The sequence below is a fragment of the Mustela erminea genome, chromosome 1, assembly GCF_009829155.1.
Source record: "Mustela erminea isolate mMusErm1 chromosome 1, mMusErm1.Pri, whole genome shotgun sequence".
NCBI lineage: Eukaryota > Metazoa > Chordata > Mammalia > Carnivora > Mustelidae > Mustela > Mustela erminea.
Window position 1 is genome coordinate 4,825,542 of NC_045614.1, and position 12,267 is coordinate 4,837,808.

Sequence of the window (12,267 nt, forward strand, 5' to 3'; positions counted from 1 at the left end):
TCAGATGCAATTAACCTCAGCCTGATCCCATGGGGAACTGAGCCTGCTACCACCATGAGTTGATCTCACCACGGCGCTGGCCTCTTGCAGCTCTGTGACTGTGGGTTACTAGCTGGGCTGGGTCTGAGGGTTTGTGCAGGCTCTGGGGAAGGGGAAGCTGTGAGCTCTTATCAGGCAATGCTCACAGCAGCTGGGTGATGGGTCCTCCACCTGCTAAAGGGTGACTGTAGGGTATCAACAGCATCCATTATGGGGCCCTCAGTTGGTAGAGGATGACTATGGTTCAGGGGGGAAGGGGAGAAGTGAGGCCAGCAGGGGAGACCAGTGTAAGACTAGGCAGGGTCTTGAGTGCCATATTAATGAGACTGAAGTTCATTTTGAGGAAAATGGGGAGCCATGGGAGGATTTAGAGTGCAGGAGGAACATGGTCAAGTTGGGTGGGGCTGTCCAGAGTAGCCCTGCCAAATACCTCTTGGACTCCTCCAGGCTGATTTCTTCAAACTTGAGTGTCCCTTATTTTCCCCTTTGCTGAGAAAGACATAAGGGGTTAGGCTTACCAAGCCATGTGGCTAGCAAACCCATTTCCTCTATTCCGTCCTTCCTTTTCTCCCTCTAGACCTACCCTCTGACTGGCAGGATCTCTGAAGTGCAGATTTTATAGCCTTGGCTAACTGTTTGGGGTTTAATAAAGGGTAACAGGCATCTCCTGATCCTCCACCCCTGACCAGGACCCCAGACCCATGTTTAGGTAGGATTATGAGGCTCCCCCAATACCTCCCTACCAAGGTGTCCACACCCACATCCCTGGAACCTGTGAATATGTGACCTTACATGGTAAACGGGGCTTTGCAGATTGATTAAGTTAAGGATTTTAAGATGAGGAAATTCCGGATTATTTGAGTGAGTCTAATGTAATCATGGGTATTGTTTTTAAAAGGGAGGGAAGAGGGTCAGAGAGGAGTGAGACAGGGAGATTGAAGGAGAGAGGAAGGGAGACAGGAAGATTCTACACAACTGGCTATGAAGACAGACAAAGGGGCGCCCGGAAGCTGGAAAGGACAAGGAATGGATTTCCCCTGGAGCCTCCAGAAGGTGCACAGCTCTGTTGACGTTTTGACTTCAGTCCCCCAAGACTCACTTGGGACTCTGACTTCTGGATCTATAGTGTAATGGATTTGTGTTATTTTAAATGGCTGTTTGTGGTATTTTGTGGTGGTGGGGGCAGGAAAGTCGCATGTCCTCCTCCCATGGCCATCCCCATTCTGAATGTCGGCTATTCCTTCTGTCTCAGACTCCCCACTCACCAAACTTTTCCCCATTTCTGCTTGCCCTGCTTCCTAAACTCCCTTCTATCTCCACAGCCCTTGCCCTAGATCAGACCACCATGCTTTTCTCTCCCTCAGGATGCAGCCCGACCCTTCTCCATGGCTCCCACTTGGGCCAGGGCACAGATGTTGTAAAACCCAGCATGACCCTCACTCCCTTGCTGAAATCCCCTCTGGTGCCCTGAAGATCAAGTCCAAACTCATGCACTTTAGACCGTTCTGCATGAAATGATCTTTGTTGGCTTTTCCAGTTTAGTCCTTGCTGGTACCAGGCCTTCTGTGAGTAGCCATGACAACTTAGCATAGCAAAAGAATAACGTAATGACAATGAATATTATCAAGCATTTAAGCTATGTCAGGCAGGATTTTGTGTTTTTTATTACATTAAACCTCAATCCCTATAAAGCTGGTGTTGTCTTCATTTTGGTGATGGGGAAAATGGCTTCTAGGTATACCAGTTGTCTCTTGCTGCCTATTCTACCACTCCAAAACTGAGTAGTCAAAAACTCCAGCTTTAGAACCAGGTTTTATTTTCCTATAGTTTCTGAGGGTCAGGAATCTAGAGGTGGCTCAGTTGGGTGGTTCTGGATCAAGTCCCCCAACACACACACCCCATGAAGTCACAGTCAAGCCATCGACCATAGACCTCAGTTCCTCCTCATGTGGGCTTCTCCACAGTGCTGCAGAGTGTCCTTACAACATGGTTGTGGGTTCCCTCTGGTGAATGATCCCAGAAGGAGAGGGCAAGCAGGAAGTCACAGTGACCCTCCAAACCTCAGATGTCTCAGATGGCCCAGTGTCATACTCTCCTTTTCCTGTTCCCCAAGTCTAGCACACCCTCAAGTAGAGGAGGATTAGGTCCCTCTTCCTGAAGGGAAAAGTACCAAGGAATTTGTGGATGAAGTTAAAACCACTACATTTATTTGTCTGCCTTTAGTGTCCACACCTTGGATGTACAAAACAAAGATTATGGAAGAAAGTGAAAATCCCAGAAGTTGCCCCAGTTGGCAACATTACCCCACATTATGGAATCCCCTCCACAGTGATGCTCTGGGACATGGCCTGTTGGTACCCTTATTCTCCAGATGAAGAAACTGAGGCCCAGAGAGGCAAGTCACTTTCCAAGGTCACTTTGAGAATATCTTGCAAAATCAGGATCTGATCCTAGGTCTGATTCCATCTCCTGTGGCCATAAGAGCCAACCTCAGATCTTTTCCTGCATCCCAGACTCTATACTAGGCACACCATATATGTCCCCTCCTCAGAGGTTCACATCAGCCCCATGAAGTAGACCTGTTATTATTGGACCCAATTTACAAATGGGAATGCGGAGACACAGAGATTAAGAACTTGCCAGGACCACACATGACTGGGAAGCGGAGGAGATGGGATAGAAACCTCTTGTGATATGGTTCTAAAGTCTGTGTATCCTCCAGTGCTTCTCCTTAACACAACACAGCTTTTGTTTATCCTATCTTGGTGGAATTTGCTATGTTTTTGTGCTGACTCTTAAGTGCAACCTCACCATGTAGGGTCCCTTGATGCACACAGTGGGGGACCACTGATGAATCTTCTTCAATGATCATAACTGCAAGGTGGGTATTTTGTTTTGCACAGAGCAAAAGGGAGGATGTAGAAACACTTGGGGACTTTTCTTCCCAAGAAGTTGGGGCTAATCTTTGTGTCTCATTTTTAGCTTGTGGCAGATGCTTTTGGTGCCTACACACACCTGTGACCCTCAACCCCTTGGGACACACTAGACTGATATCTATCAGCTGCTGCATTTTGTTATCAACAGGTTTACACTCGGGTTATGCCCGTTCTCCCTGCTTGGAGGCTAGGCCCAAGGTGCTGTGGGTTGATGTGAACCTCAATGCATGATGGGCAGTAGCTGGGGGATAGATACCCCAGCTCCCTTGCCCCTCTGCTGGGGTAACTGAAGATTTCTCTGAGCTGCCTTTCAGAGTTGCCCAGGGAGATTGAGCTCTAGTGCAACTTCCTAGATGGCATGGCCCCCTGGGACCCTTTACCATCCCCATCTCACTGCCTACCCCTCTGAGGTCACCTTCCTGATAAACGACTTTCACTAGAATCCTGTTCTCAGCATCTGTTCCTGGAAATGCTGGCCAAGGCATTACTAGACCTTCATGTGTGTGAGATTGTGCATGCAGGTGTGTTAGGCCTGGGAATGTGGTGGAGTGTTGCTGTGCTGTAGTCAGATGTAGGACAGCTGAAGGCATATGGGATATTTCAAGTGCTAGACCTTGGAGCCAGAGGTTCCTGGATTCAAATCTTGACTCCAAGTAACCTTGGACAAGTCCTAGCCCCTCTCCATGCCTCAGTTTCCTTTTTAACTTTATTATTATTATTTTTTGTAAAATAGGTGGGGGTCAGAATCCTTACTTGATGATATTGATGTGATGTGATGAAATTAAATTTTATTGGCAATGTGTCTAGCACAGCACCTGGTCCATGATGGCTGTGGTGGTTATTTGTGTGGGGTGTTCTGGAAGGAGACCTTTGAGTGGGATTTGCTTCATTATAGACAAATGATGGTAGTTTATTTATAGTTGGGGGCAATGAAAGATGGTGAAGAGGTGGGTGCTGGTGGGGAAAGAAAAGCAAAAATGGAGGGAAGGAGAGTGATTGGAGAGAGAGAGAACACAGTGACACATCAGCCAGACCAATTTTTCTTCATCATGGTGGAAAGAAAAAATTAGGGGTTTGCCATGCTGTCCTTATCCAGCAGCAATTCAGCAAAAAGTGCTGTCTTGCTCTGGTGCATTGAGCAATTCTGACTCCACCTCTCCCTTCTTCCCACACGTTCTGTTTACTGAAAATCTCAAGACCATAGAAGAGGTTCCCTCTTCGAATGAGAGAAACATGGCACCATGGGGAGCTCCAGCTTGCTCCTCTTCTGGGGTAAGTGTGGGGCTGAATGGTGATGGGAGGGTTGAGGGAAGCCTGCACTGGATGTATACTGTAGGGAAGAGGGAAGGCCATGGGGTGTCCAGCCAGAGACCCCAATTCTAGGTTGGACACTGCCAACACCTTCACTGTGGGGCCCTTGACAAAAATCACAGAGCACAGGGAATTCCCTTTGTCAGGGCAGACTTTCTTTATAGTCATTGATTTGACATGTATTTCCTGAGCAGCTACTATGTGCCAGGTCCCTTTGTAGGCATGGAGGGGAGAGCAGTGGTAAACAAGCAATTCTTGCTTTTCCGATACCCTCAAGGGAGGGACAGGCAGAAAAGAAGCCACTGGCCATAACAGTAACCACCCACCTAGCAACATTTTAAGTTCCTCAAATAACTTCACAAAACACCTCCAAATACTGGGTGACTAGTAGCCCCATTTTACAAAGGAGGAAACTGAGGCAAAAGAGATTAGATGACTTGCCCAAGACTACTTAGCTCACAAGGGGTAGAGCCAGAAATCTGGCTCCAGAGTCGTATGCTTCATTGTTCATTACTAGGCTATGTTGTCCCAAATAATAACTACACAAAAGCATTTCAGGCAGTGGGAGTGCCACAAAAGAAGAGAGTAACTGGGAGTTATGTTGAACGGGGAAGTCAGGGAAGACCTCTTGGAGGGGGTGACATTTGTGCTGAGGTCTGAGCCATGAGATGGAGCCTTCCTGTCTGTTGTGTTATTTCCCTTTCTTCAGGTGTCAGTTTGTACTGGTCTTATTTATGGCCTATGTTGTGGTTTTCTTCGTGTCTTTCAAGTTTTGGTCACTGTCCAAATCTATGAATGAGAGAGATGAGCACTGGGTGTTAAGCACAACTAATGAATCACTGACCACTATATCAAAAATTAATGATGTACTATATGTTGGCTAACTGAACATAATGATAAAAAAAATCTATGAATGAGGGACAATGTTTTGAACAACAAATGTGGGCTTCCTTAGCTGTGGTCCAGTGCATCTATTTCTGAAGGAGAAAACATGGGTGCAAAGAGATTAAATAAGTCTTCCAAGGCCATGCAGTCAATAATTAGCAAAGCCAGATTTTTAAATCCAAGCATTTGGGCTCCAGAGTTGGTATGCTTAAAAACAGTGCTCTGTTCCCTCTACAGTGATGAAGTAGAGATGCTTGGGTGGCTCATTCGGTGATGCATCTGCCTTCAGCTCAAGTCATGATCCCAGAGTCTTGGGATCAAGTCCCGCATTGGGCTCCTGCTTGGCAGGGAGTCTGCTTCCCTCTGCCTGCCGTTCCCCCCGCCTGTGCTCTTTTCCTTATTTGTTCTCTCTCTGATAAATAAGTACATAAAACTTTTTAAAAAATCTAAAATGATGAAGGAGCAAAACAATTTTGGTGATAATGAATGGGGATGTCAGGAGTTTGGGTCTGTGGGACTTGTTGACTGGCAGGGATCCTTAGAAGGAGCAGGTAACTCCTGGACTGCAAATGCAGGAATGCCAAGTTGTTGCTTTGTGGTGTCAGCGCTTGTATTAGCTAATAGTGCCCCTTACTCTGCCCTGGACTTAATCATCAGAGTAGTGATGACGACACTGAGGGTAGGGATTGTGGGAGGGGGAGAAGATGGGGTGGTGGAGGTCAGGTGGTGGGAGTGGTGGAGGTGGGGGTGGTCATGGGGGTAGTGTGGGTGGTGATGGGGTTGAAGGTGGGAGTGGTACTCAAGGGAAGGGTGGGGGTGGGGGCAAAGATGGGTGTGTTGGGGGTAAGGGTCACAGAGGTGGTAATAGCAAAGAAGAACTAAATGCTGGTAGGCTACACTGCCTTTTGGACACTTTTTTCATCTCTCCCTAAGAATCAAGCTTTGCCCTCTTGAGGAAGATGTCATTTCTCTTGAGAATACATGTTTTAGTGTCTGTTTTTGAAAACCAGCTGGAACTTTTTTTGTAAAAGAAAATTAAGATAATACAAACAAAATGAAAAACATAAAGTGCAGAAACGCAGGAATGGCTGCTGTATTATGTGACATACTGTATGTCTGTCACTCTGTTGGATCTCTCATCTACATTCATCAAACCTACTTATCTGAGGTCATTCCAGGAGCACTTTTTTCAGCTTGAACACATTGCTTCTCGATGGTTCACGGGGTTTTTCTTTTCTTTCCCCATAGGGTATTGTCGTCTGTTCTTCTGGGTCGTTTTCCCATTGGAATCAATGGCAGTTGGTAAGATGGTCAAAGAAAATCCATATAGTCAATGTGCGGGAAGATGCTTTTTGGGGAGGAGACCCTTCTGTCCCAGGAGACTGAGCTGCAGCTGAATACTTGCTGGGAGATACTTAGTGACAGAGCAGGGGATAAGTAACATCCAGGTCTCCTGGTTTCTCCTCCAAGCACTTACCTATGTGCCTTGGATTCACTGTGTGACCTCGGACGAGTCACAGGAAACCTCTCTTGATGGTCACTCTCCTCAACTGTGAAATACAATTAACACAGGTTCCCATCCCAGGGACATTGTGAAGCTTCAGTCGAAAGAGGTAACTTTGTTAACTACTTGGTACGTGTGATAAGAACTTCGTAAATGGTACTAGAAATGGGGATGGAATTTACTCAAACTACAACTCAATGTGGAAAAAAAACGCATTTAAAAAACGTTATTAATTGTTCTCATCTTCTACATAAGCTGCTGCTGGATGGAGAAGAAAAACACTGCCAGTTCTTCATGTTCTCAGTGTCTCTGTTTCCTGGCTCACCCTTATTTGGGAAATTCAGTCTGTGCTGTGCAAAGAGTTAATCTTTCGAATTTCTTACTCTACTCTTGGTCCTCCCAAGATGGTGGCTGTGTGTTGGTGTGGGGGCAACTTACGGGATCTTGTGGCTGTCACGGGTGGACTGTGGATAGGATGTTTTGTCCATTGGTAGAGCATGGCCCCACCTTGCTTGTCTGGTAGTCCTCTCAGAAGCTCTCTACCCCCCAGGGGTCCATGCAGGAGCTTCTACTTTCCACGTTCAGGCTATAGGAACCCAGAAGATTTTTTTTGACCACCTACTAGCTACCTCCTTCTGTAGATTCTAATCCTTGGCTCTCATACCCTGTTGGATGTGACAGCAGCAGAAAGCAAACTTCTCTTTTAGACTGGGAAACTCCACCTGGTTTTTGCTGGGAGAAGTCAGCCCCTAGCCTTGATACCCCAATTCCTACCCAGAAGTTGCTGAGGTGATGTGGCAGAGGAGTAGGGCTTCTGGTGGGCCCCTCTCATCTCTCTTTATTAGCTTCCCACAATTTTTCTCTTCCCCTGTGAAACGTATTTATTTCTCTTACACCATGGCTTAATGAAAACTACTTTCTAGTCCTTCAAGCCTGGCTACCCCAAAATCTTTTTATTGAGATATGACTGACATATAACATCGTGTAAGTTTAAGGTGTGTACGTGTTGATATGATACACATGTTGGGGTCCGTTATCAAAGGAGCGAGACTGATACAAAGCGAAGGTCAAGCCAAGCTTTATTTCATGCTAGTATCGAGAATCAAACCGACCGGCTGGGGCCGTCTCTTAGTCATGTTAGGTCACACGTGGGTGACCAACTGAATTATAATTTACCTTATAGTAGCTGTTTGAACTAGCCTATCACTCTGGTCAGAATTGGTGCCCAAGTTTAACACCAAAAAGGCAGGGTTTACATTTTTTTGATGGTTAGGGAGACAGTATGTGTGCTTTACTGATTGGATGTCTCCACCTGGCCTGACTCGTCCTTGTATTTAGGCTCTGTTATCAGGGCCTGGTCAACCATATTTTACTGGTTTCCCAGACTTGCTTTTAAGTAAGTTCCTCTGGGGAGGGGGCAGGGTCAGTTTAAGTTTTACTGCACGAACAACAAAATGGCTGTGTAACCCAGATGGAGTCGCTCTGGCTAAGTAGGTCCTTACACACACATATATTGAGAGAGATTATCACCATCGTGTTCACGAACATCTTCATTACCTTACATAACTACCATCTTTTTTTTTTTTTTCCTGGAATAAGGATATATAAGATCTACTCGTAGCAACTTCCAAGTACATGATGCGGTATTGTTCACCAGAGTAATTATGCTGTACATTAGATCCCTAAACTTGTTCATCTTATAAGGCTTTGCTTTCAAGGCTACTGTTTTGCTGGCAACCCAAATCCAGCTTGGTAATTAAAACCTGAATGTTACCGTTTCGCTTTCATGTGTGTCTACTGTTAAGACATCCTAAAATCTCCTGAATGAGAGTAAATCTTTCAGCAGAATGTGTTGGGGAAGGGAGTTCACACCCATATAAATGGAAAAGAAAATCTTATCACTCTATTTCCAAAAAGATCACCTTGATAAAAAAAAAAAATCAGTCATTATCATTGATTCCAGAAAGCCCTTGGCCAGTGAGGAAGTCATCGTGTGACTCTCCACAGCTCTGGGACCCAGCTGAGGCCTGACACTATGCAGGCAAGTTAGGTAAATAAATAAATAAATAGATAGATAAATAAATGACTCTATGCCTCACATAGAGAGTGTGAGAGATGTTATAGTCAAGGCACATACTTGAAATTTGTAAGTGGAAATTCCAAAGACTTAACATTTGAGAAAACTAACCACTATTGGAATTAAAGATTGGAATTAAAAATGGAATTGGGATGTTAACTTTGTGATAGTTCACCAAAGTACATACTTAAAATATTTGTGCTTGTCTCTCTATACCATACTTTATAAAATACTATGAAAACGCATATACACTTTGATACAGCAATTCCTAATCCAGAAATTTATTCCAAAGAGATGTTTGTATAAAGTACAGACATACCTCACCATACACTCAAGGATGTGTTCGTTATACTATTCTGGTAACAACTTGGAATAAACAATGTTTGTTTACATGAGGGGACTAGTTGGATAAAACGTTGTGTTTGTTAGAGTAACCCTAGCTACTGTAACAAACCCAAAACTGTCCATGGCTTACTAAAAATAAATCTAATTTTTGTTTGGTTTAGAGTCCAATGCAAATATTTCTGGCCAGTCAGAGCTTTTCTTCCGAATGGTAATTTGGAGACCCAGATGCCTTCTATCTGGGTAGAGATATCTGGGTGGCTCAGCCATGCTAGCGTCTCAGAGTCTTCTTCAGACTGTGGCAGGAGGGAAGAGAAACAGTGGAGAAGGCATACCCACTTTCTAAGAACAGAGGTCTGGCAGTGAGGCATGGGGTATTTGCTTGGGGTCATAGGACCATACCTGGACACAAGGTGAGCTGGGAAATGCAGTCCGTGGTGGGTAAGCTGCCTGCTACTGACTGTTGCATACCGTGGAACTTTGGCTTCCAAGCCAGTCCCTGGCACAGTTAATGCCCATGGGCATAGTGGAAACTACATAGCTGTTCAAAAGCATGAGCTGGGTCTGTATGCACTGACTCGGAAAGTTGCCCCAAACATATCCTTCCCTTAACTTTTTATTATAGAAATATTTAAACATTCAAAAGTAGGGGAAACAGGATAACAGACTCCCATGTACCCATCACCCAGCTTCCACGCTTGACAATTTTGCTGCTCTTGGTTTGCAAGACCTACTCTGACGTGAAAAAACAAGAGGACAACAGAGTTGTCCTTTCCAGGATGATGGACTGCTCTGAATCTACAATAGCCACTAGCCGCAAGCGGCTACTGAATGCTTGAAATAAAGCCAATAGGACCAAATAATGGGATATTTTGTTTTATTTAATTTCATAGATTTATTTATTTTTTAAAGATTTTTTTTGTCCTTCTAGGTCACTCTTGGAGGTTTTTTTGTTTTGTTTTGTTTTTTTAATGATTATTATGTTATGTTAGTCACCATACAGTACATAGTTTTTGATGTAGTGTTCCAGGATTCATTATTTACGTTTAACACCCAGTACTCATTAGAACACGTGCCCTCCTTAATTTCAGAAAGTGAGAGAGAGCACGTGTGTGCACTCTTGAGCAGGCGGAGGGGCAGAGAGAGTGGGAGAAGCAGACTGCCTGGTCCCAGGACCCCGAGATCACGACCTGAGCTGAAGGTAGATGCTTAACCAACTGAGCCACCCAGGCGCCCCAGTTTTCAGAGATTTAAAAGCAAGCAGCTGTATATGATTAGTAGCTACTGTTTTGGAGAGCACAGTAGATTGTATATTGCGTGATCTCACTTGCGTTAAGAAAATTGTGTGAATTTATAAATTTATTCCTATTTAATAACACACTTGCATGACTGAGTCTATGAATAGGATTGAGCCTGGAGGGGATTCACTCTAAGCTTTTGACAGTGGTTGCCTCTGGGTGTATAGATGGGGGACTAAGAGATCTTCACTTTGAATTTTATATACTTCTGCATTGTTTGTATGAATTTTTTTTTTTACAAGCAATCATTACCTTTTTTTAAAAAAGACACAAACCAAAAAAAAATTTTTTTTCACCAAAATAAGAATGACCATCTGCTTTTGGTCATTTTCTGTAGACGCAGAGCTGATAGGATTGTTGTGTGAGTAATTCATCAAGGGAGGACTCTCAGGAAACACTTGCAGGAGAGTGAGGGAGCAGGATAGGGAGGAGAGAGAAAGTACCCTCCCAGAAGGTGTTTTAGGAGAGTTTTAGCCACACAGCCTGGTCTCACAAGGAGCCTGGAGTGTGCAATGCATCCCAGAGGTTCACCTGCTCAGGGGGAAGGCAGAGACTATGCTGTAACTCACCTGTACCTGTTCCGCCAGTGTTTGCCTGGGGGATCCGCATGCCATCCCAGTAAAGCAGATGGGGGGTGGTGGGTGCCAAGAATGGCCGCTATCCCACCCCTTCTTACCGGGCAAGGACTCATGAACTGGTGTAGGACGAATCCCCAGGAGGAGACTGGGTTTTCCCCTTCGCATACCCGCTCCTGCTTTTGTAACTTGCTGCTATAATCACTGGCACTCGGGGAAATACGGAGACTGGCTAGTTCACGGCCACGTTCAAAGGGATCTGATGGCTTCTCCTTGCTCTGCTGTGGGGCTGGTGGCAGCTGCGGAGCACGTGTTCTGGGAACAGGCCTCCCAGACTGAAGGCAATTAGACCTTGGGTGAGCACCTTCAGCTCTCGGTGTTGTCATCCGATTAATGGGTATTGCAGTGACCCTCCCCCCTGACCTAATGGGTTAGTTGTGAGGATTTGACTCCATGTGCTCTTGTTAAGAGATGGGCTCTGGAGTCATAGTTCCTGGGTTCAAGTCTTGGTTCCAGTCCTCACATATTTCAGTCAATTCCCTAAAACTTCAGTTTCTACGAAAATGAGAGTCAGACAGGTTAATTAATCCAACTGGTAGTGCTTCAAGTGGTACCTGGAACATAGCAGGTGCACAACTGTGTCAGTGCTCCCTTTTCTCAGAGAAACCGAAATTATCTGGTTCATACTGGCTGGGCCAAAGCCGTAGTGAGTAGACACAGTCAGGACAGTGACCAGGCCCCCCGGACGCCCTGCCAGCCTTCACCCATTCTGCTTTAACTTCTCTTGCATTCTGACTGATGGTGTGACCTCGGGAAATCCGTGGAAACACTCTTGGACCTCTGTTTTCATATCTGTAAAATGGAGTCCTTGTGTTTACCTTGAGGTAGGGTGACCAACCTTCTGGCTTGTCTTTTACCGGGAGGGGAATTCCCAGGACTCTGGCCTTCTAGTGCTAACACCAGGGAAGTCCTGGGAAAACCGGGGTTACTAGGTCCACCCATCTGGAAGCACTATTGTAGAGCCCTGCAGACAAAGCACGGAAGGAGCCTGGAGCTTGGGAGGCACCAGTGAAACGGAAGCTCTAGTTCTAACTTCAAAAGTCCTTTTGCCCTTTGGAGTCTCTTTATGCTTGGGTCAATTAGGTGATCATCCATTAAGTTGTTTGGCTCATAACTGAGGAGCATGTGTCTGTCTCAGGGGGATTGTTGAAGGAGTTTCCTGGCTTCTTGCCCTTGCAGTGGCCACCAGAGGGCACCAGGGAGCACCCAAGTCAAGTTCCACCTCCTCTGCCCACAACCC

General features: G+C 45.5%; 1 protein-coding gene across 1 annotated transcript in view; it reads left to right on the plus strand.

The window, feature by feature from the left end:
- The first annotated feature begins 4,166 nt into the window (after positions 1-4,166).
- ADGRE1 (adhesion G protein-coupled receptor E1) overlaps positions 4,167-12,267 on the plus strand; it is a 68,192-nt gene continuing 60,091 nt past the window's right edge. Inside the window, 2 exon segments of the mRNA XM_032303254.1 lie at positions 4,167-4,247; positions 6,420-6,473. Coding sequence (XP_032159145.1) covers positions 4,217-4,247; positions 6,420-6,473 — 85 coding nt within the window. The 5' untranslated portion in view covers positions 4,167-4,216.